This window comes from Rhodnius prolixus, unplaced genomic scaffold (assembly GCF_049639745.1).
Source record: "Rhodnius prolixus isolate KJV_2025 unplaced genomic scaffold, Rpr scaffold_5, whole genome shotgun sequence".
In the NCBI taxonomy this organism is placed as follows: domain Eukaryota; kingdom Metazoa; phylum Arthropoda; class Insecta; order Hemiptera; family Reduviidae; genus Rhodnius; species Rhodnius prolixus.
The window spans coordinates 19,834,475-19,861,178 of NW_027411624.1; the positions used below are offsets into that span (position 1 = coordinate 19,834,475).

The following is a 26,704-nucleotide window of genomic DNA, read 5'->3' on the forward strand; positions in this document are numbered from 1 at the left end:
CAAATATCACATTGACCTTGGCTGCAGATCCAGGAAGCTGCACAATACAGAGAGACCTCATTGAGGAGGCTAAAGAGTTGTAATGCCATAGAAAGAGAGAATTGAACATTTCTTCTCTGACAAATCAATAAAATGTGTGCTGCTGCAGATTCTTGCTGAGTGCTCGTCAACTTTCATCAGTTCAGCAAGATATCAAGTAGCACACGATAAGAATTCAATCATATTAATCAATATATCATATAACCAATCATATCATATTCAATCATATGAAGCATTGCATTATCGCGGTTAGATCCAAATCACATTTTGTGAAGTAAGAGTTCAACCACAGATTGAAAAATTTGTTTTAAAACCTCCAACACATGGACTTACTAAGTTCATCTGTTGAACATTTTGACCTGAGGCGGTTTATAATGGAGATATGTTCAAGCATTATGTACATGTGTAATGAACAACTGAAAAAGAGTTTTTACTTCCTTTACAGTGGTCTGAACCTTTAGGCTTCAGTAGATGGCAGGTAAACAAGGGACCGGTGCCAAGCTGGCCGAATTCTAGTTACAGCAGCTGCTATGGAGTCCAAAGAAGAGATTTGTTTGTCCCCGGTCCAGGCTTAGTAGTAAAGAAGAAGAAGCAGAAGAAGGTAAAAAAAAAGTACATAGATTGCTGGAAGGGATCTTAAAGACAAACTGAGAGTGTTAGAATGAGAGAGAGGACGTGCCGAGCATCTGCCCACCAAACTAGAACACCTGGTCACCTGGCCACACGTGCCTCACATCTGGCTTCCTCCATTTTCAAAACCTACGCCCACGCACTGGCATTAATTTGTGCACCTTTAGCCGCTGCCGAGCTATTTGGACTTTATGTAAGTGCAGTAAAGAGATGCATAGCTTTCAAAGAGAGTTTGAGTGTAAACGAGAAAAGAGAGCGACGTATTTTTTTAAAAAAAATCATGCAGCAAGTACAAAAACGTGAATTCGCCTTTATTTTATTAATAATAAGGTTTAGAAGAAATAAGTCCACTTCTTATCACACTACTCTTAAGATTCTCCCCTCACTCCCCCAAAAAATGGATCGTCAAGTAATAATTTATTTAAAATTCGTGTAAAAACTTTAATTTTTTTAAAATTTTCTCTGATAAAAGAAAGATTTGCTAATGCGCAGATACGAGGTGTGGCTATTAAATAACGAGACTATTGCTATAAAACAATATTATTTTAAATTTATACATATTTAGTTATTATCACCTTCAATATACACCCCTCCCCTATCTCTACAACGCTCCATGCCTGACGCTTGCCGCTTTTTCTTTCACAGCTTCAACGGATTGAAATCGTGTTCCTTTAAATACAGATTTGACTTTGGGGGAACAGATAAAAGTGGCCTAATACTGGGATGTTGTACTTGGCCTAGAAACGTCTTGACAGACAATGCAATGTGAGCCGGCGCCGGTTGTCTTGATGGAGAACCCATGTCTTGTTCTTCCACAAATCGGGTCGTTTTTATCCTTACTCTTTCACGAAGTTGAGCAAGCACCTCACGGTAGTAATGTTGATTAATTATAATCGATATTTTCATCCGTTTTGGACGTGGAAGGGCGACCCGGGCGGTCATCATCTCCGACGTCTTCTCGGCCATCTTGGAAACGCTTGAACTACTCAAAAAACTTGCGCACGTGATTAACTTTCATCGCCATAAACTTCTTTTAATAAAAGATAACGAAACTAACACCTCTTACACAAACGACGGTTCCAGTCAGACAGATTTCTCTACAAACACGTGAGACGCTGCAATCGAAAAAGAAGGCTTTAGGCTGCACAGCTGTCGGTCGTTAGGATTTGGTGCATGCATAGTTCTTCTGTAGCAGCATCAATCTCGTTATTTAATAGCCACACCTCGTATTTTACTTCGTATTTTCACTGAAAATATCCGCTTTAAAATCCAAAAAATAACTAATTTTCTACGAATTGAGCTGCGTGTGAAATTTGTACTGTGAACAGCACAGCTCAAAAAAACAAAAAACTGAAAATCGCTGTAAGCTGAAATTTCAATAGGAAATCCGTATTAAGATCTTGAAGGAAATCAGTATAACCTAAAAATTAACTTCACATACTTTTATGGTTTACATTGTAAACAAGTAGGATTTAAAGAAGTTATTCAAGCTTTCTTTTTAAGTTTAAGATTCAAGTGTGATAAGCGGCTTCATTATCTTTTTAATATTGATAGAAATAATTTAAAATAAAATTCAAAATTCTAAGTAAACTTGCAGTTTTACTGAGCACATTTTGAGGCTATTTTTTCGTTAAAAATGGTTAAAAGTAAATTTTATAACGCAAATTGCGGAAAGGAAAAATTAAGTAAGTTTTTATTACATCAGATAAATAATTATTTTGACGCGCATATATAAATGTACAAAATATAAAAATAATTAGTTTTAAAAACACACATACATATGTTAATAAAAACAAATCTTAAAATACCATTTCTAAAAATATTACCAGAATTTAAAAAATGCGCTGTCAAAAAGACTCTGTGCAATGGATAAAACTTTGCCAAGCAATATAATGAAAAATTTCCGGACTCAGAATAAGATAAGTGTTTTGGAAGTCTTGAATGACTTCTCTCAGAGATGAGTATATATATATATATATATATATATATATCAGCGTGAGTGTATGAGAGAGTTAGGCAATCTTGAAGGCTATTATATCTGGAATATTAAAGCAGCTGTCACTGGAGTAATTTCCTGGGGTCAGGTCACATGATCTAAGGGACAAAGTTCCGTTGTGACGTCAACAGGGATTGTTGCCAACAAGTGGCAGAGAGAGAAAGATTGAGGCAGAGGTACAGTTGGCTTACCCAGTAATCGGTTTGCTGTCTCCCAGTTAAACCCATCCAAGTACCAATGCTGCTGTTATAGAGAAACCTTAGTTCCAGACCTCCTTCTAAAGGCGATGAACTTGGAAGCTATTCCCCTAAGTTATAAGTCCCTATCACCCGTTCAACATCGCTTTGTCATCTACAGTAAACTGTCTTATCCCTTAACTTGGCATACAATGCATCACTAGTTTAATTTCTCTCCTGGACTTACTGTTAATTCATTTGAAGATATAAACATATATATCTATTAATTACAGTGAAAGGGTTCATGTTTTTAAAAAGGAAATTTTAGCTAATAGAAGTTTAAATACAACGATGTTCATTAGGGTGTTTCAAAAAATGATGACTTTTAAATTTTAAAGAGCGCCGGGCTGAAAATCAAAGCTCATTTAAAAACAAAAAGTTTCGGTCGAAATAGAGCGAAATCGATTAATATTTAGAGGTCGCTACCATTGATCAAAAAATTTTTGTTTTGCTTTTTTTTTTTTAATAAAAAATCCTTATTAAATGTTTTGTATCTTTTCACATTATTAGCGAAACATGTAATTGTCTAAGTTTATTTAAATATACTATGCTATAAAGACAATGCAGTTGGAATCATCTTGATGGCCTTTTTATTTTCAAAGTTATGAATAATTAAAGAAGCTGTATTTTTTAAAAAAATAATATTAAGAAAAATATACATTTTTGAAAAATGTCTATTAATTAACGTTAAAATCAATTCATTTTTTATGTGTTTCGTACAGAATTTAAAAAGCAAATAATTTTGGTTACTGAAACGTCTAAATTAGGGAATATTTTGCATTTATTGTTATAATTTGAAATTAATTTACTATCAATCAATCAATTATTTAACCAAAATTATTTGTTTTTTAAATTCTGTACGAAACACATAAAAAATGAAGTGATTTTAACGTTAATTAATCGAAATATTTCAAAAATGTATATTTTTCTTAATTATTGTTTTTAAAAAAGATACAGCTTCTTTAATTATTCATAACTTTGAAAATAAAAAGGCCATCAAAATGATTCCAACTGCATTGTCTTTATGGCAAATTATATTTAAATAAACTTAGACAATTACATGTTTCGCTAATAATGTGAAAAGATACAAAACATTTAATAAGGATTTTTTATAAAAAAAAAAAAAAAGCAAAACAAAAATCTTTTGATCGATGGTAGCGACCTCTAAATATTAATCGATTTCGCTCTATTATGGACGAAACTTTTTGTTTTTAAATGAACTTTGATTTTCCGCCCGGCGCTCTTTAAAATTTAAAAGTCATCATTTTTTGAAACACCCTAATGTTCATAGAAATTCTAGATTTTTACAAGAAACACAAAAAAAAAATACAGGAATGAAATAATTAAAAATTAATGTTCAGGTTTTTCCATTTCTTTCTGAGTGGCTATAAATGACCAGATCTTTGCAATAAATTTCAACAGCTAAATAACAAAAGATGTTTCGAAGCGTGGGTGATGGCCAAGGCAGATGAACGGCCCTTTCGCTTTTTTGAACGGAAGGTACTCCGTAGAATATCTATGGTCCTACACGCGATGGACCGAATTGGAGAAGTAGGAAAAATCAAGGAATTGTCCAGTCTCTTCACGGATCCTGATATAGTAAAAGTAATAAAGCTTGGTAGACTGTTGCGATGGGCAGGAACTAGGATGAGTGAAGATGAGATTCCTATGAAGGTGCTGGAATGAAACATGCAATGATCCAGAAGGGGTAGGCAGACCAAAGCAGCGCTGGAAGGTTAGTGTAGCAAATGGTGCTGCATGTTATGTTAGGATTCCGAAATTGGAGTGCAGCTGCGCAAGCAAGAGAGGCCTGGCGGGCACGTCTTGAGGAGGCCAAGACTCTACACGAGTTGTAGCGCCAGTTAAGAAAAAGAAGAAATAATAAATGATGCATCCTTTGTCAAATGTGCTGGATCTTTGAAGAAAAAATGTATCATTATTATCAAATGATGAATTGACTAGTAGAATTTATTATTATTTGCCTTCTAACTTCTGTAAATAGCAACTATTATCCATTACATCAACTTTAAAGTATGCTTTCTTTTTTAAGAACCAAAGTTACTTCGGCAAAACTTTATCTAAATTTTAATAGTTTAAGAGTAAATAAGTTTCATAACAGTACAATTACTTACTCTTTCAGATCGTAGGTCAATAGTTGCAGCCTTAACAGGAACAAAAAAAAGATTACACTGTGCTGGTAGTTTAACGATGACGGCAGCACAATTAATAGCATTCTTAATTGTTTCATTAAAACAAATTATAAATATGGGTCCCTTCTTATTAAAAAAAAGGTTAGTTAACTTAAGGACTGCTAGAGTGCAGCACTAGTTTAACATTTTATTTAAATTAGTAAGAGGAATATTAGGTATATCCTGTCGAGTAATACAACAAGTGTGTTGGAAAAAACAAAGTGGTGAGTTAATTTATACGATCCCTATAAATAACTGAATCGTGCAATGAATCAGTAAAAACCAGAATTGTGTGGAAATATGGTTCTAGCCTCCCATTTCTGAGTTATAATATTGAATAACACGATAGCGGTTTGTTTATTCATCAAGTAAAGTTTGCTCTTATTACATAGAATTTTCCTTTTAATTTGAAATGTTAGCAAACATAGCTAGTTATGAAATTGGGCAAACTCTTGTTATCTCATGGGATTCTTATTCTTATGAGAAGCTCCTTTAAAAACTTTAACAGCATTCACCAATAATCTCCAGAAGAATGTTCAAGTAAAAGTTATACATAATACCACAACATTTTAGTGAAACTTAGTAGTTTGTTTGATAAGTAGAGTAGCCTTCCTTCTCCAAACTCACACAGAGCCTGCTAATATATACTATATTTTCATTTAAAATATCTACACTTCAAACTTGTATTTATCTTTAAAACTCAGCATGAAAAGAAAGTAAAAATTATTGATCTTTTTTTTTAAAACAAAACAAATAGCAGTTATGTGATTTATTACTATTTATTCCAAATAAAAATATAATCTAAGCAATTATATTTGTTTTGTTGGTACCTTCAACTAGTTTAGAAACCAATCTTTTAATTAATAATCGTTTTAATGGGTTTTATCAATAGAAACGGGGTATTGAGTATGACAGAAGTGGTTTGCGGTTAAGATCAGAAGTTTAATGCGAGTAAAAGTTTTCTGTTAGCAATTAGTGCAACTAGTTAGGCAAGTATTCTGATCCTGAGTTTCAGTCTTTGGCTTGGTACTTCTCAACTTTTGATTTATTATATGAGAAATCATATAATCTGCATTAATTAAAAATTGTGTTATTGATTTTTTTTTTATGTATTTTATCGGCTTTTGTTTAATGTAGTATAATAATAAATTGAGCGTACTTGGAAAATGACCTCGAGCAAAAGCCGTGAAGCAGAGTTTTTACTAAAAATAGATTCTCTCAAGAGAAGTAAACATGGCGTTTATTATTAACCCAAAATTCAAAACAGGTTTCTGTTTTAGCCTAAGAAGTGTTCGTATTACCCGAACTTACCTGCAGGTTTTTTAAGGTCGCTTGTATTGGACCCTAAACATTAGATTCCCTTATTGAATCTATAATTATGGCTTCCTTCGGAGTATACATAATCATATAAGGGTTGGTTGAGATTCCTTATTACCTCTAGCTTCTCCTAATATTTTGTTTCTTACTCTTGCTTCACACTGCAATCGCAACCTCATTAGAGAAGTGGAGTGTAGAGGAATGTTACCTCTACAGGGTGTTTCAAGGTTAAGTGTCCTAACTGAAAATATGAATTTAGGACCTCAAAACAAGAAAAGAAATTTCCTATGAAGGTATGCCCGTTAACGCTTTGTTTATGAGATATTCACGTCTAAAGATTTTAGAACGAATGATAAATTGATTGTATAACTGCTAAAATCACCTTGTATCTCTAACTGCACATACCAATATTGACATTTTACGGAATAATACCATCTGGAATTCGCATTGTTGACTTTCTAAATACGAGTAATAACTCCTTCTCAATAACATTTATCAGTTTGACGCTTTTACAGAGTTTGCATCATTATGCATCGCATTTATTCTAACAGTGAATATGCCGATATGGTGTTTGTGTTTGGTTTTTACAATGCTGCCCGTCGTGAATATTCCGTGCGATTTCCGAATAAAAGATTACCATACAAGACTATCTTTAGGTCCACCCTTCAACGTCTTAGAGTAACTGGCATATTTATTTTAATGCCACGTGCTGATGGAGCTCTTGCCTCTTAATGAAATCAAAGGAGTGGAACAATTTTTCCGCCAGTGTACCATGAGCTGCAGCTGAATTATATATATTACGCCAACTCTCTAAGAAGAGTAAGAAGAACTCTCTTTGCAGATAGATGTCACCCATAGCATTATCAACGGTACGACATTTATTACCTCAAGAATTTTGTCAAAGAAATTTTTCCGATTGTTATTTAAATCAAGTTGATCTTAAGCCACAATTTTCGCGTCATATTCTCTGGATGGATGAAGCTACATTCACAAGAAATGTTCAACCAGAAAACTCATCATCTCTGAATGCTCAAAAATCCTCAAGCAATTCGTGAGCACCATTTTCAGCGTGAGTTTCAGTGATAATAGACAATATTTTAATTGGTCCGCATTTCTTACCACCTAGGCTTAATGCGGCCACATTTCTGCAGTTTCTTAGTAATGATTATTACATTTTGATTGAAGTTGTTCCGCCTCATGGTTTCAATTAGATGGTTGTCCAGCACATTGCGGCAGAGGTCCACGAAAGTGGCTAAATCAACATGGTCCCAATCGATGGATTGGCCGAGCAGGACCTTTGGCTTAGCCTGCTTGCTCTCCAGATCTGACACCAATGGATTGTTTTTGCTTGGGGTGCCATTAAAGGAAAAGTCTATGAAATGCCGGTCAATGATCTTCATTTTTTAAGAAGAGTAATTGAATCAATAACAGCAATCCAGTGCCTTTCGGCTATTGCTGGTGTGGAAGAAAGATACCGATTCCTCATTTTCTTTATTATTTATTTATTTACTTTTAATTGTCATTATTTTCTATTAATAAACTAGTTGGAAGACACTATTAATTTTTTTTATTATAACCTACCTAAGAATAATTCATAAAATAGAAATCTTTAGACGTGAATATCTCATAAACAAAGCGTTAACGGGCATACCTTCATAGGAAATTTTTTTCTTGTTTTGAGGTCCTAAATTCATATTTTCAGTTAGGTCACTTAACCCTGAAACACCCTATATATCTGACATAAATTGCTATGTTACTGAGATATAGAAGGTTTGCAAATACCTTTAATTTTCAAACATTTATATCTCTCTTCCTATATATCAGAATTTGATGATTTCTTTACGCAATTGTAAAGAAAAGTTTGCTCTATAACTGACATAATTTGCAATGTTTTATAGAAGGATTACTGAGATATAGAAGGATTCATTCATCCAATTCAATTCAATCAGAATATTTTATTTATTAAAAGAAATTTTAAAATTAAACAATGACTTCCGCCCTCCTTCCAAGACAACTAATTCGGTAGTTATACGTTAAGCTCCGTCTGAAAAACAAAGCAATTTTTATTGCTTTATTTTATTAACTTAACGAGAAATCTACTGGTACACCATGTTATTTTTTAAGGAACAAAAGAGATCGTTAAAAAACAAAAAAGCTTCTTTAAAAATTAAGCTGATAAGTAGTAAACAAGTAGATAAATAAATGTTATTCGTCTTTAATTATTCATATCAATTACTATTATTGCTATAAAACAGCTTGGTTTCGCTTGTATGTTATTAAGTAAGAATTTTGTCCTATATTTAATCTAACTCCTTATTTTGTGTTTAAGTGTAAAGAAATTTAAAAAAATAGATTTATTATGACGTAATTGTTTAGTTTTGGGTTTATCATTTCAATCAAAAAAAGAGATTTAGTCCCCTCTTTTTGATGCTTTCTATTGTGTGCTTTACAGTAGAGAGACTAGAGCGCCAGCGGTGGCCGCAAGATGAGTTACTGGATGGTTAGAGAATCAGGTGCCGGTATGTAATATCACTCCACAAGTGGCCATCGTACTGTTTGTAACTGTCGGTAAATAGTACTCTAGCATTACAGCACGAAACGTTCGTTATACGCGAGTTTTGTTAACTGTTATTATTATAATTTTTTTAATTTTTTCAAAACTAGAATACCTTCAAAAATAACTTTAAAAAAATATATATATTTTTAATCTTTCAAAATATTACAAGAAATTGATTCACCGCTACCATCACGGACGATGGCCGCGGGTACAATAACAATGCAAACTGATCCAGCAACCATAGAATACAATATAGTAACATTGTTCGAACGTTTAGACGAATTAAGACGCGATGCTAGTTCGCCAGTGCCAAGATTGTTGCCACCAAAAGCTGAACTAAGAACTTTAGAATTTTGGCGTTCAATAATATCTGAGTGTTTAGCATCTTTCTTCTATGTGTTTACCGTATGCGGTGCAGCGGCCGGTGTTGCATCCGGTGGTTCAACAGCGCAAACAATACTAGCTGCCGCATTTGCTTCTGGTTTTTCAATAGCAGCGCTTACACAATCTTTTGGACATATTTCTGGTTAGTAAAAAAGTTTTATCTATTTTTTTTTACTTACAAACATTTAAATTTAAATTTGTATCTCCGACGTCATGCTGTTCACTTCCTTCTCAATTGTTGAACACAAATTGATAACATTCCACATCCTCAGATATCTGTGTTTACTTACAGATATTTCGCTCATGTACCACGAGAGGACATCGCACTGAGATCAATATCACTCAACAGTTGTAAATCTATAACCTTAGATCTATAACCTTTTTTTAAACCATTTTCCTTGAAAATTCGATTATGGTAGTTCTAGACAAGATTGTTTTTAAGTTAAATTTTTCTCCAATGTATGGTTCAAAGTTTTGAATACGGGTAAAGGGAGTTAAATTTGTTTATGAAATAGAGTTTTAAGGAATAATTGAGTTTCTCTAAAGGATAGAGATATCTGTCTACTAGATAGATAGCTAAACTTTATTTTTACATATGGGCAATGAATTAACACAAAAACGGAAGTATAAATGTATTATTTACATCAAAACCTTCATTACAATTTAGAGAATGCTTAGTAAAGGGCAAAAATAAAATAAACAGAGAAAAAGAATTGAAACCTGCAGCTACATTAGAAAGTTACGAAGATATGTTTAAATTCTTTTTTGTCAGTAGAGAATGGTAGGATCTTAGGCGTTCTATTTCGTGGCTGACTGGATTTAGATGACAATCTAAAGAGGTGAAAGCAGTTTTGAGCAGAATAATAATTAAAATGAAGAGATTTTAAATTTCGCTCAGTTTGTGCAACTGTTGCAAACAAATCAGGGAATTTTCAAAACATTGAGAATAGTCGTAAGAGACAGTCCGCACCAAAAGTGGTTTTGAATACGTAATTATAATAAAAATTTTCCAATTTTTTTAAAAATTGAAAGATTTTCGAAGCCATATGGTCTGTAAAAAATCAAAATCCAGAAACAGCCTTTCAACAAATAATTTGCAAATAGTTTTTTTCTTCCCTATTGGATGAATCATAAAAAAAAAGAACTGAAAAAAGTCTGTAGAATGTCATCTATAATCTGAAAGATTGTTTAGATTTTATTATTATTATTTTTATTATTACTATTAATTACAATTTACACTTGAACTATCTTGAAAAAGAAATATCTTAGATACGCAAAGATATGTGCAAAAACTGAAACAGTTGCAAAGAGATTCCTTAACGTGCTACAAAAATATAAAGCCAAAGAGAATACAAGTGCCTTCCCAATATTATTCAAAACATTAATAGTAAATTTAAAATTCATTTTGGAATAAAATAATTGAATATTCTTCATAATTTTTTTAAACCTAGTGAAGACATTCTAAATTACAGTTTGGTAAATACAACTTAACAAAACTTGGTTAGTTTTGATAATTCTTACTTTAGACCACAAGAATAACAGAAACATCTGACTATTGGGCAATCTATTTACACCTATTGAACCGTGTGCTTTGGTTTCTAACTTGGTACAAAGTTTCTACCATTTATATTATCTAGTCTTAATACTAGTACAGTTTAGCCATTCAATTTTGCTATAACATTATATTAATGCTTTGTAATGTATCGGTAATTTGTGCAAAAATCTTTTTATTTTATTGCTGAACTAAGCAGAGATATATTTAGTATAGTTTTAATAATTAAATTTTTGCTGAATTAGCTTCATGTTAACTCAATAAATAAAGTAATATTGATCTCAAATTCACACAATTCTAGACATTCAATTCTAATTTAAATCCTGAGGTTTGAAGACTCGCACGACTTGATTGAGGTTCTATTATATGCATTATTCAACTTTTTGAAAATATTTGAATAATTTTTAACATTATCTAGATTATAAATCTACATGAGGCTTTTGTGTGAACTTAATTCATCATTCGATCTCAGAGTAACATGAAAAGAATTGTGCTAAATTAGTTATTCAAATAGTTATTGAACAATAGATATGTCAAGTACAGAATAATTTTGGAGAAGAGAACCATTGGAACTATCTTTGGGGGAAACACGAAAAATACGAAATTAAAGTGCTATTTCCGTTCGAGAAATTGCTTTCTAATTCGAAATTTTACTTTTAATAATATTTTGTAATATGTAAGACTCAGGGTCTTACATTAATCTTCAATGGTGCTTCACAGAGTAGGCTTATCCATAGAAGTGCACGCTCATCATTTTTTTTTTAAAAAAACTTGCTTTTTCGTACTTAAGGGCCTTTAAAACGGATATTTTGTTTTTGAGTACTTGACTGCATTACTTGCCATATTAACTAATAATTTTAGTTTCCCGGTTGATGTGTTCTACACGAAACGCTGCAAAACTTTTCTGTTAGTATTCTGAACTCTTAGAAAAGGGACATCTGCCTCTACCTGCATTCACTACCTGACCCCTAACATTCGCCTTAAAAGGTGTCCCCTTGAGAGTTTAAAAGGATTCCTTTTCCTTTACAATATCTTCCATTCAAACTGTATATCCAGTGGAATGTATTTAAAGGCAGGAGAAAGATGGGGCCATCTCCAGGTTATATTTCTATCTTTCAAAGCTTTTAAAATTATATAAGTGTATACATTTTTTTTTAGTGTATAAATTATAGTACATAATAAACATACTGCATTTATGCAACTAGGAATTTGAAACTGCAACTTGAAAACTCTCTTCTTTCTAAAGGCAGTCTTAACTATAAGTTTGTCAACAGTAAGATTGGACAGACAAAGAGAACTAATTCATCCTAACTTAACCGACATTATTTCTGCTTAAAATTCCATACATTTGACGCAGTGCTTTGCTTGGTATCATCTATAGATATTATGTTGTCAGGTCTTGTAGTTTTGTTGCTTTTGATGAACTCGAAAAGTTACAGAGATTCTTCATAGAGGGACATTGTTGTAAGTTTACCGCAGAATGCCTTACAACTATGTAGTCTATTTGGAAACCAGAATAGCAATTCTTTACTTTTTCCTTACTGTAAAGCCTTGACTTCGCGTTCAAGGTTATTGAATGAGCACCCAAATAGGCTGATTTGAAATGTTTGGTACGGTAATTATGTATATAATAAATAATTTTTATGGTTAAAAGACTGAAAAACTTCTAGCCAAATTCGATAAAACAACCTTGGACAGTCAATAAATTGGTATTGAAGCCTTCATGATTTACCAATATTATTAGAAAGACTTAGGAATTCGAAATATCAGTGTGAAGGGCAAATTTCCACGAGCTTTACAGGAATCTTGGATTACATTGTACATTATCTGCACAACAGTTAGATAATTCTTCATTTGAAGAAAGTACAGTCGAACCTCGCTTAACGAGCATAATTCGTTCCAGAACCTTACTCGTTAAGCGAAATACTCGTTAAGCGAAACAATTTTTTTCATTTAAATTAAAATAAAAGGGGATAATTGGTTCCATGCAAAAAAAATATTGATAAAATTTTTTTTTATAACATTTATTTCGAAAAAATTATATACATATGTACATATGATGTAATATAATATAAATTACATATATTAATTGAGATAAATATGTACATTCATAATTAATCCTTTTTAATTATAAATTTGTCCAATGTTCCTTGTTTCTGCCGTCGCTTCAAAATGTCTTCAAAATGTGACACAGCATTATCATTAAATAAATTTATAGATCGCATAGCCACAGCCTTATTCGGGTGATAGTTTTCTACGTGTGTTGCAACAGTTTCCCATGCTTTCAACATTTCTCTTATTGCGCTGGAAGATTGTTGTTCCTCTGATATTTTCTCCTCTTTGTCTAATAAATTCTCTTCCACCAATTCTTGTTGTGAAATGTGTTGCAACTCAACAAGTTCCTCTGTGGATAGCTCTTGACTATGATCGTTCAACCCCTAGAACAATCTAAGCCTTTCTTCTCTGCCCAGGTCAACTTCGTTACAATATTTAAACACAAATGTCACTATATGGACTTTCCCTATACACCACTCATTCGGTGAAGTTCGGTTTCGACTGTATCAGTGCATTAGATACGTGGAGAATATGAAACGCATATGCGTAAACAGGAATGCCTAATCGAAGAATGCGCAGTTTTCGATGAGTCAGCGAAAACTGCGCAGTCAGCGAAATGTCATTAGAAAACTATCGTTATGCGAAACATCGCTCGCTATAAGAATCAATTTGTTTTACTCGTTATGCGAATTACTCGTTAAGCGAGGTGCTCGTTATGCGAGGTTCCACTGTACTAACGTTGTGGCGATTTTTTTTTAAATCTGAATTACAACTAAGGAAACTTCACCTTTCTATAATTCAACCAACCCGCATAGTCACGCCCTGTAGAAGACAATATATTTGACGAAACGTTTGGCAAAAAGACGAGTTGTTGTTTTTTTATTTGACCGATTCCTCGCCAATCTTGAATCCTTAGTTCAACAATTTACGGTCACGTAAACCTAGATATTCTAAATTACAACCCTATGGTTGTAGAGGAAAACTTATTTATTCTCTTTGTATAACCTTCAGTCTGTGAGGAGACTTCCGCTTCATTTTTCTGGCAAATAAAGTCAGGGTAATAACCGTAAATAAGCCCACTATTGCCCATAGTTAAAAAATGATCATATTTAATAGTTATAACGTGTTACAAATCAACTTCACAGTAAATACTTTGTAATACAGGTCATTTTTCGTAAGCAAATTTAACTATTATTTGCCTCCAATCTTAAAAAGTTAGCTTGATCTATTTGTTATTGTCTTATTTATTTTATTTATTTATAATACAATATATTTCTTGCTATCAACCACTTTGTTTTCCTAATAGTACTTGCTTCATTTGTATTCAATTGTGTTTAGCTAGTAACTCTCTTAATTTAAAAAAAATAGGTCAGCAACTTTTTTTGTCTTTGTACAGTAATTGTTTGTTTATGCACTAAAGTAATTTTAAAAAGCTTTGACAGATGTATTGCCTTGTTATTTATGTTTCTACAATTAGTATACGCCATTATTCTAAATAATCCACACATTCTGACAACAATTAACATGACGTTTTCAGTAAATATCTTTGAATATATATATTGATTATTTCATTTATCAATGAATATACTATTCATCAATTGGCTGATTGTCACCCTTTTTTGGTGCAAAAATTAAAGAAAAGGTTAAAAAAATAATAATGCCAATAACTTCCCAACTCAAGTTGCTCACGTATTAAAATAGTACTTTGTTCAGCTTCTGAATTTTATAAAACTTACTGCATAACTTCCAAGATACTGTTCAGTCCAAGGCATACCACTTAACGACCTAGTCTGTTTTACAAGAACTATGCTTGTTGACTATTTAGACCTCCTCCATTTAGTTGAATACAATTAAAGAATTGTCTTCATGGTTTCGCCGCAGTGTTGGTCGAAAGATATTAAATGTTGGTTAGCCCATAAATCGTTCAGGATTCGGCCTAATCTATCTTGTTTGCCTAGTTCAGAACTAGAACAGTGCTACGTCTTTAATGAGTTAAGTTTATTGTTAATCAGGTAGCCATTGATTGAAGTGGTATTTCAGTTCATCTTTTATTTCAGTGACTCGATTCTTTACGCCAAAAAGAAGAAAGATTATTGTCAATTTCAGTTAAAATGACCACGCTACACTATTGCAAATATTTAGAAGCTTTAAACTATCGTTGTTAGAAAGCAGAAATACAGAACTGTGACACTATTTTAATCCATACTTAGATATAGCACTAATTAACAACCTTGCCCTAGGCAATCCGTAAATAAGCTACAGAATTAATGAATTTGCTGATAGAAATGATAAAATGAAGGAAAAGCTTGGGTCTGATTAAATAAGAACCTGATGGGACGAGCAAGTGCATTACACAAGATTGCAAGACGAACTGGCCCGAAGTTAAAGAAAGTGCACAGTAAATAAATATGTATGAGATAGAACGCTGATTAATGGGTCCCACTCCGATAGTACAAACAATGATACTGAGAGATCCTAGCCTTTAAGGAATCCCAGTCGCTACTCTTAGATTAAATTTCTTCAACCATTTGGACGTGTATTGGTACAGAGAGTGTTATTTGTTTTTAAGGATAATTTAAACTTTTAATTTAATTTTACTTGATATACCTCAACATCCAAACACCATCCTTTCCACCTTTGCTGACGATACTGCAATCTTATCTCCTCATTCCGATCCTCTTATCGCTACACGAGCTCTACATACGCACATCAACCACTTACAGGACTGGCTTTTCAAATGGAGAATCAAAACTAACGTTACGAAATCAAAATTTATAGTATTTACTCTCAGACGGAAAACCCTACCTCCCATCATCTTGAACCAAACTCCTATACCAACTGTGGACAAAGTACGCTACCTTGGACTGCACCTAGACAAACGGTTGACATGGAATCCCCACACTACACTGAAAAGACAAGAAACTAACCAAAGCTACAAAACTTCTCGCCAGAACTACAAACGTTCGAAACTTAACCTAAAAAACAAAAGACTCTTATATCTACTGTTATTGCGACCTATTTGGTCTTACTTCGAAAACTTCTTAACGCTCCATTATCTAACCTCACCAACCATAATGACCTCAAGATCCCTTTCATTACAGATCTTGCTAACACTTGTTTTCTCAAATTTCATTCCACTCTACAGCAGCTCATCCTAACCCTCTCATAGAACACCTATCTTCCTCCACATTACCAGGGTAATCCTCTAAGGAGATTGAAGAGAAGATGGCCTCGTGATCTTCTCTTATCGTGAGAGCTGTTATAGCAAGAGCACGTTACTGGAGTGACACCACTGAGTGCCTTCTCCACTCATGATTTTCTTTTATTTTATTGTTTATCAGGTACCATATTTGCATGTTGCAACAACCGTTGCAGTGGTAAATTCCAATAAAAGATTTTTCAAAAATGTGTACTTGAAATTCGGAATTTTCGTGGCGTTTTTAATTCTTATTAATAATTTAATAGCAATAAATACTTTTATTGCTCTGTAATTGGTTTTGATCTACATGCATTAACCGAGAATATAAAGTTTTGATTTTCGAGAAACATCTTTAAAAAATGCACAAAAAACACTTACTAAAGTTGTTAGGGAAATTGCCAAACTGAAATTTGAGTAACTTTACGTTCCATTATTCCAAAAATAATAATAAATTTGTAACAGCATGGTCATTATTATAAAAATGAATTATCGATGACATTTAGATTAATATCTTCAATGTTTGTTTACAGATCTTTTATTAAAGAAAATTAAAAGACTGTTTTTAATAAGAAGCTTTGCATACTTCAAAGCTAGCACAATATCCAGCATTTTGTGCTTTAATAATCAAAAACTTGCACAACAAAAGATATTTCTTTTAAAAGAATATTTCTTTCTAACTAACCACCGTTTGTTCGTTCCCTACATCCAGAGTATCTGTGCAAGAATTATCTTCCAGCTTGGAAGTGGTTCATTAACACTTCTTTTTGTTATCCTTTTTTTTTTTTTCCTTTTAACCAGGACAGTGTCGACCAGGACCATTTTCTCAAATGGATTTTTTCATTAAAGTCAAACCATTACCCATATATTTGGTGAATTTTTAACCGCCACAATAGTAATCAGTATTTCAAAAAAAAAAATTGAACAAAAATTACTAATTTTCTTAAAAATAAAGGCGTTTTGGGGGAATCCTAATAACCTCCAAGAAGTGTCTCTTAATCAAATTTTCGCATTTAATGTTTTAAATAAAAATTATAAGTATATTAATGCGCCTTAAGTTTCAAGTTATTCGATTCGAGATACTTTCAAAAAGCTAAAACATATACGAGGGTCATTTGAAAAGTCTGTGCAAAAATAAAAACTACTTAATTTTTTGGGGTAAACCTTTTTTATTTTTCAACACAGTCTCCTTTTAGGCTTATACACTTCGTCCAACGCTGGTCTAGTTTGTTGATCCCTTCCGAATAATAGGATTTGTCCAAGTCTGAAAAATAGCCAATCGTTTCTGCAATCACCTTCTCGTTTGAATAAAATCTTTTTCCCGCCAGCCATTTCTTCATATTGGGGAACAAATAGTAGTCCGAGGGAGCCAAGTCTGGAGAATAGGGGGGATGTGAAACGAGTTGGAACCCTATTTCCATTAATTTTGCGACCACAACTGCTGAGGTGTGAGCTGGTGCGTTGTCGTGATGGAAAAGGACTTTTTTGTGGGCCAATCGTGGGCGTTTTTCTTGCAGCTCGGTTTTCAAACGGTCCAATAACGATGAATAATATGCACCTGTAATAGTTTTACCCTTTTCCAGATAGTCGATGAGGATTATTCCTTGCGAATCCCAAAAGACAGTCGCCATAATCTTTCCGGCCGAAGGAACGGTCTTCGCCTTTTTTGGCGCAGATTTCCCCTTGGTAACCCATTGTTTAGATTGTTCTTTGGTCTCAGGAGTGTAGTGATGTATCCATGTTTCATCCACAGTGACGAAACGACGCTTAAAGTCCTGCGGATTCTTCTGGAACTGCTGCAAACCGTCCTTGCAACACTTCACACGATTTCGTTTTTGGTCAAGCGTGAGCAATCGCGGCACCCATCTTGCGGATAGCTTTGTCATGTCCAAATGTTGATGCAAAATATTATGTACCCGTTCATTCGAGATGCCCACAGCACTAGCAATCTCACGCACCTTCACTCTTCTGTCATCCATCACCATATCATGGATTTTATCAATGATTTCTGGAGTAGTAACCTCAACAGGGCGTCCAGAACGTTCAGCGTCACTTGTGCCCATATGGCCACTCCGAAAATTTTGAAACCACTTATAAACTGTTCTAATCGAAGGTGCAGAGTCACCATAAAGTTTATCAAGCTTCTCTTTAGTCTGAGGCGTTTTGCCTTTCATAAAGTAGTGTTTAATCAACACACGAAATTCTTTTTCGTCCATTTTTTAAAAATCACTCTACTTCCTCGATTCAAACGAATGCCAAACACAAAGAAATAGACCGATCTGGCTGAAACTTGGTGTGTGTTCTTCCAGGAGATGCTACTAACTAAACATAACCTCGATACGCGCCAGTGGTGCTATCTCTCTGACTTTGCACGGACTTTTCAAACGACCCTCGTACATATTCGGTTAAGTTGCACTTCCCCTGGTGGTTGATTTTCTCCAAGTGTTATTAAAGTCTGTAAGAAAGACAAATATATTCAGAAAATTCGTAATAACAATATCTTTCCCCGAACTCATTGTAACTCAGTACTGATTTTGCCAATGAAAACTTAATTCAAAAAACTTTTACACTATCCCAATGCTATCTAAATCTATCTCACTCAATACTATTTCATAGTTCTGTTAACTAGAGAAATAGATTTTTTTTGTTTTGTTTAAAGCATCATTTTTAAACACAAGACTGGCGGAAGTATTTCGTCCAGCTGGCCCTGTAAATATCTGTATTGAGGAAGTAACCGTGGCCCCTATAAAGTGAATCTAGTAAATATTTACACTTAAGTATGTTGTAGTTAACTAACAAATAACATTACAGTTTAAATAAAGAGCTGCAATGAAGGTGTAGAAACAAATCTTACTTCTTAATTAACTTAGTTGTAAAATCGCTTATTTGCTCATGAAGATAAGTATAAGAATTGTATCAAAGAATTGTGAGCTTTTCCTAATGAATACTTTGTGGTTATTTGATTGAAAACTGTGATCTTCTAAATTATTTTATCTTAATTAAATTCTGAAGGTCCTAACAGGTATGTTTTTGTAAACTCCAAATTTTAAAACAAATTCATTTATTCACAAAATTAGCCATTTTTACTTCTTTTTTTTAACTTCATTTTACACCAAAATGGCATTCCTTCCTTCTCCATGTTTCCTGAAATGAATTTTACTATAAAAAAATTACTGTTCATTATTTTTGGTGACTGAATCATAGTTTCAATAGGTTGAAAAATTAATGCCAGTTACAGTCATTATAAACTTTATTATACCGAGCTTTCAATCTAGGGACTAGGTCATCTTCAGGGCTGTGGAACATATTTACAGTGTGTTAATAATAATTATATTACAATGAATATGTATAATGTAACGAAATTTACAAAAAATATTCACCTAATTTACCAATATACTGTTTTACATCATTAGAGGGTTGGTGTTTCTTCTGTTTTGTCTGTTCATGGACTGAGTGTGATAGGTTTTATTTGTTTAACATATGTAGTTGTAAGGAAGTCAGTGTTGCCAATTGTTAATTATTTTGTAGTAAGTTGGCGTATATGTTGCTTAAATTGTTGGTATCAGTTTTGAAATTTAGACTGTTTTCTGTCTTAGATATGTATATTCTAGAAATGATATACACATATTCTAGAAATTAGGTAAATATTTTTGTAAATTTCGTTACATTATACATATTCATTGTAATAGAATTAATTGGTAATATAATTATTGTTAACACATTGTAAATATATTCCACAGCACTGAAGATGACCTAGTCTCTTGGTCGAAAGCTCGGCATAATGACGTTTATAATGACTGTAACTGGCATTTATTTTTCATCCTACAAAAAAAAATTGTTAAAATGAAGTTATATATCTATGTGTGGATGCTTCTAGTAATAAATAATGTATTACAAAGAAATATAAACGCAAAAAAAGCAATTCCATGTACTGAACTACGTATTATGGAGCGGCAATAATCTAAATAGTACCAAAAAGACTATGTATGGACTATATGTCGCTGAGACTTGGGCCTAGAATAAGGCTTTAAGGTAAAAGGCTGCTAGCCTCCCAGATGGATTATTGGAGAAGGGCAGCACGGATATCGTGGTTTGAAAGAGTGAGAAACGAAGAATTCTGGTTAACATGTGTGAATGTCGAAGAAATTATCTTTTATTTTAATTATTTATTTATTAGAAAAATAATTGTTATAAATTAATTCTTTTAAAATATTTGTATAATTCAATTTTTGAAATAAATTCCAAACATTATTTTAGTCAACTCGAAGGAATTCCTCAGTACGTGACAAAGAGACTCAACTAGATAATACAAATGATGTTAAAAAAAGAACCCACCGTAGTTTTATTTATTGGGAAAAACAGTAAAAACCATTGGTCGCAGAACCTTAAAGATATAACCTTCTTGTTAGTAGTAGGTAATAAAAGTGGCTAGCTACAAGTTAGTTGGAGGTTTTGTTTGTGTATTCGTCTGTTTGAGTTGCAAGACTTGGATATTGCTAGTGAGTTTGTAGTAGCAGAGTGTGGTTTTAGAAATGGTAGAGAGCATTGTGTTATAGCAATGGATGTTGTTGCGAAGATTGCCTTGTATGTATGTAGAGAGAGTATCTTTCAACATGCAATCCACCAGTACCAGCACCATTTCCCTATTTACATGTAAACGTGGCCGCTTAAAGCACCCCAGTTAGAACTTGTCACACAGGCGTAGCTGGGGCTCCCACTTGTGTTCGTAGCTTGCTACTGACAGCCTTGGTACCGGCTCTTGGTATCGTTCTCTTTCTACCACCAAATACACTCATACACGTGTCCCTCATAAATGAAAGTGCTTCTGTGTTAGTATGTACGTACGTACAAGGCTATGCTATGTTGTACTAATGCAAACCACTCTGCCGATCGTCTTTTCATTTCTTTCCTTTGTTTTCTTTAAAAAAAAGTACATTTTTAATTTTAAAAATGTCGACTACATAATACACCATTACGAGCAATGTTACCCAAAAAAATACTGGGTATTCCTTTTTTTTAAATAGAATTTACTGTAAGTTTCTATCTTCCAAACTTTTTTTTTTTTTAATCATTTATTTAGTTACAATCAACGCATTTTAATATAAGCAACAAGGGTAACAATAAGCAACATTCACACATATCAGAGCGGAGAAGTTACCCAGCGGTAACACTCCAAAAACATTCTAAATTCTACTGACTGTCTTCATCAGAGAGGAGATCGCGAGGCTACTGCCTTTTAAGGCGTCTGGAAGTGTTGTCTGGAAATGTTCTGGAAGATAGATGTTGTACAAGTGGATTGTGATGTGTTTGAATGTTAAGATGGAATTTTCTGTATTGTGTTTCAGCAACTTGTGTGACGAAAGGAATGTTCAAGTCTGTGTGAATGGTTTGATTGGTGACGTAGAAAGGAGCGTTTTTACTATAGAGCGAAGAATTTTAGATTGCAAGGACTGGATCCTTTGGAGATTTGAGCGTTTGGTTGAACCCCACAGTTCGATGCCATAAGCTCAGACTGGCTTTAATATACTTACATATATAAGTCTTTTGTTGTCCAGAGTGAGTTTTGATCTGTTGTCGAGTAGTCTTTTCAGTTGTCGGAAGTATCAGTTGAGTTCGGTTCTCTTAATTCGGGTATGAGGGATTCCAAGTAAGTCTTCTGTCAAGATAAAGCCCAAGGTAGCGGACTACGTTGACTACTGGTAAAGGAATTAAATTGTAAAAGACAGGAGGGAGAGTGATGCGTCGAAGAGTGAAAGTAATGTATTGAGATTTTGTTTCGTTCAGTTTGATAGCCCATTTTTCTAAGGAGTTGAGGTGAGACTGAAGGTTTCTATGAGCTATTAATGGATCTTTGTTAGTAGATAAGATGGCAGTATCGTCAGTATAGGTGAGAAGAGTAGTTTGAGGATGAGTAGTATGTCTGAGGAGTAGATTGTGTACAGATTAGGGCCTAGTATGCTGCGGTAACACTCTAAACATTAGACTATTAGTCACTCTAGGATGAAAAAATAAATGCCATTTCAGTCGAGTAAAATTTATTTTGCCGAGCTTTCGACCTAGGGACTAGGTCATCTTCAGGGCTAGTTTAGAAAGTAATACTTTTACATTACAGGGTTGGTGTGTCTTCTGTCTTGTCTGTTCATGGACTGAGTCCATCTGTCAGTCCATGAACAGACAAGACAGAAGACACACCAACCCTGTAATGTAAAAGTATTACTTTCTAAACTAGCCCTGAAGATGACCTAGTCCCTAGGTCGAAAGCTCGGCAGAATAAATTTTACTCGACTGAAATGGTAATTATTTTTTCATCCTATTGAAACTATAAATCAGTCACCAAAAAGAATGTACAACAATTAGTCACTCTCTTCACTTGAGAAGAGATCACGAGGCCACTCGTCTTTTAAAACGTCTTGTCCGGGTTATCAGGAAGAGTTCTAAAAGAAAGACTTTGAACTAAAGGATTTATATGCGATTGCAGGTTGAAGTGGAGTTTTCTGTATCTTGTTTTCAGCTACTTGGGCGACAAAAGGAATGTTAAGGTCAGTGTGTATAGTTAGGTTGGAGACCTAAAATGGAGCGTGTACAATAGTTCGAAGTATTTTAGATTGTAGAGATTGAATCCTTTGGAGATTGGAGCGTTTGGTTGAACTCCACAGCTCTATTCTATACACCCAGATGGTTTTTAAAATTGAAGTATAAATTAGTCTTTTGTTGTCCAGAGACAGTTCAGATCTTTTGTCTAAGAGTCTTTTAAGTAGTAGATAGCGTCTGTTTAGATCTGTTCTTTTTAGTCCATTAGTGTGAGGATTCCAAGACCAAGTCTTCGGTCTAAGTAAATTGTGGTATAAACTCTCATCTCATAATTTTTAACTACAATACCAAAGTTGTTTTTAAAGAAAGCTGGCGTTATAACTAAAAGGTAAAACAGTGTTTATTTCCAACATTTTATAAGAAAAACATTACATAACTACCTTAAAAAGGCATCTCCTTGTCACGTTGGCAATTATTAATGTATTTTTTTTTCTCTAAAAGAATTCAGAAAAAGTTGTTCCTCATTCTTAGACCTAAATGAGAATGTTCACATAATAAGATGTGAACCGTTTGATGCTCCTAAAAGGGAGGTATACCATTTTCTGTAGAATGGTCAACCTTTTTGTAGTTCCTCAATCAATTTAAACAAATGAACCATATTTAAAATGTTGCCAGACTAGAAAGTTATCGTGCCAATTGAATACTACATAGTTAAGATATTACAAAATAGTGCCTAATATTAATAAATAAGCGTGGGAATCAGCTAGCGCGAAACTTTCATAAAAACAACAGCGTCCTCTTCTTTACATTCTACATCAACTTTGACCTCAACATGGAATAGTGGAAACCTAAAGAAGGCATATTCTTTTCAAACCTTCTTCATTCTATATACCTGAACAATCACCATAACTCTTCCGTTTGGTTAAAAGAATTATTTGACTGTCACTAGCATGGACAGCTAGCGCTATCATTTGACGAAATACTGAAGGTTCTTTTTTTTTTGGTGTTAAGATTGAAACACGTTTCAAGTATTGTTGTTATGATTAGTGAGGGAAAGTTAGGTTTACTTAAGATGAACAGGTTTTTCATTTAAAAGGAATAAAACCAAAAAAAATCACACGTTATCTTTTAATGTTTTATGTTCGCATGTATGAGACTTTTGTAATTCACAGGCTTTTTTTTTCTGTTCGGCAACACCAAGCAAAGAATGGTAAAAGAAAGATAACAGAATATTTGAAAAGAGTAAGAACGAGATAGATGGATGTTGAGGACGTGATTTGAAAGCACTACACGATTTACCATCTTCTTTTCATATCATCTTCCTTTGGCTGGAATATTAAGCCTTTTACAATGATGATGAAGTAAGACTGTGCCCTGTTGGAGAGAAGGGGGTGTCAATTTGAATGTGACGTATGGTTTTGACCTTTCGAAGGTTGTTTCTCTATGTATTGATGTGTGTGTACGTTAAGTCCACACGAACTAACCAAAAATCTATGAACTCGAATCTGTTGTGGGAATATTTTTTTCTATAATTATCGAACAATTGGTGTACTGGGAATATTTTTAAATTTGTTCAAGAATTCTTCTTACGTCCTAAACAAGACAATGCAGCGTTTTTAACTAGAAAGGGCCAACTTCAAGATTTTGTATCCAGTAATTGGTTGGCCAAATGCTGCTCCGAAGTCTTGCTCTCTATAAGAAACATATATATTTTTTGTTAATTACTGTTCATTATTTTTGGTGACTGAATCATAGTTTCAATAGGATGAAAAATTAATGCCAGTTTCAGTCATTATAAACTTTATTATGCCGGGGCTTTCGACCTAGGGACTAATTATATTACAATGAATAATGTATAATGTAACGAAAATTTACAAAAATATTTACCTAATTTACAATATACTGTTTTACATCATTAGAGGGTTAGTGTCTCTTCTGTCTTGTCTGTTCATGGACTGAATGTGATTGTGTTTGATTGTAAGGAAGTCAGTGTTGCCAATTGTCAAGTATTTTGTAGTAAGTTGGCGCGTATGTTGTTTAAATTGTTGGTGTCAGTTTTGAAATTTAGACTGTTTTCTGTCTTAGATATATACGAGGTCTGTAAATTAAGTAATGAGACTGATTTTTTTAAAGTTTTTGTATTCAAAAAGAATTACAATTCTATATTGTCACCTTCAAAATAACTTCCTTCTGAAGCCACACAGCGCTGGAGACGTTTCTTCCACTCCTCATAGCAGTGCTCGAACTCCGATACTGGAATAGCCTTCAGCTGGTCGGTTACAGCCGTTTGAATGTTTTCGACTGTCCCAAAATGAGTTCCCTTGAGGTGATTTTTTTCAACTTCGGGAAGAGAAAAAAGTCACAAGGACTCAAGTCAGGCGAATAAGGAGGCTGAGGAGCCACAGGAATGTTTTTACTGGCCAAAAACTGGTATCCTGCATTATCGTCATGCAACACCCACTTGTTCTTGATGTTTGGTCTCGCACGAATGACCCTTTTTCGAAGTTTTTCAAGAACCTCTCGGTAAAAGTGTTGATTGACCGTTTGACCTTGAGGTAGAAACTCTTTGTGGACGATTCCGTGCATATCGAGAAAACAAATCAGCATGCATTTGATCTTCGACTTCGCCATCCTTGCTTTTTTGGGCCTTGGAGAGGTTGTAGTGTGCCACTCCATGCTTTGGCGCTTGGTTTCTTGGTTGTACTCAAACACCCAAGACTCGTCACCAGTAATGACACGTTCCAGAAAATGGGGGTCATTTTCAGTTGAATCACTCATTTTGGGACAGTCGAAAACATTCAAACGGCTGTAACCGACCAGCTGAAGGTTATTCCAGTATCGGAGTTCGAGCACTGCTATGATGAGTGGAAGAAACGTCTCCAGCGCTGTGTGGCTTCAGAAGGAAGTTATTTTGAAGGTGACAATATACGAGTAGAATTGTAATTCTTTTTGAATAATTTTTTTAAAAAAAATCAGTCTCATTACTTAATTTACAGACCTCGTATATTCTAGAAATGATATACATATATTCTAGAAATTTGGTAAATATTTTGTAAATTTCGTTACATTATACATATTCATTGTAATATAATTATTGTTAAAACACTGTAAATATGTTCCACAGCCCTGAAGATGACCTAGTCCCTAGGTCGAAAGCTCGGCATAATAAAGTTTATAATGACTGAAACTGACATAAATTTTTCATCCTATATTTTTTTTTATTTTCTCTGAAATATGTTTTCAGATAAATTAACATTTAGTACCAAAGAGGTACCCACTATCGGTCGTTACACTTGGATTCAATAGCTGTGATACACTATTTTCAATCGATATTTTGAAAAAGAATATAGTTTCTTAATATAGAGCTTCTTAAATATAGTGACTTTCAAACGTTTTTTTTTTTTTGTGTTTGTGTGTGTATGTTAAATGCAATGTTAAGTAGTATTGTTTCCATTACTATCGATAATTCTCCAATACTAGTATCGATAATTCTCTTCCAGTACCCTGTTTTAAATACTCTTTACCTAAAACAGGTTACAGGAAATTCCATCTTAGCATACAATCAACCTCATCACAATCCACTCATACAATATCTGTCTGCCAGAACATTTCCAGACAACACTTCTAGACGTCTTAAAAGACAGTGGTCTTGCGATCTCCTTGATGATGAGAGTCCATAGATAGCGAAATGTTGTTGGAATTTGTTGTGGACATTATGTTGTTCAGCATAAATCTACGGTAACTTCGGGAGGCGATTCTGGGCATCATTTGCAACAAAAAATTCCATATAAACTATGGCTCGATTCGGCTCCGTTTTATTGATATTTTTAATTTTATGTTTTTTCAAGGTGTTACTACTTTTTTGCAAAACGTTGTCTATATTTCTCGAACTATTAAAGCTACAGCTATTGTAATAAGCTCATTAGAAAGAAGGTTAAATTTCCTTTTAAATAAGCTAATTTGTATTCCAAAATAATAATATTAAGTATTTTACTTTGTGGCCCAAACATAAGAAATAGCAA

At 33.6% G+C, this 26,704-nt stretch overlaps 1 protein-coding gene across 1 annotated transcript in view; it reads left to right on the plus strand.

Annotated features, from left to right (window-relative positions):
• Positions 1 to 8,916: 8,916 nt before the first annotated feature.
• The window catches only part of LOC141458858 (neurogenic protein big brain-like), a 194,572-nt gene continuing 176,784 nt past the window's right edge, over positions 8,917 to 26,704 (plus strand). Inside the window, exon 1 of the mRNA XM_074137402.1 lies at positions 8,917 to 9,490. Within this exon, the coding sequence (XP_073993503.1) occupies positions 9,163 to 9,490 (328 nt within the window). The 5' untranslated portion in view covers positions 8,917 to 9,162. The remainder of the gene's footprint in view (positions 9,491 to 26,704) is intronic.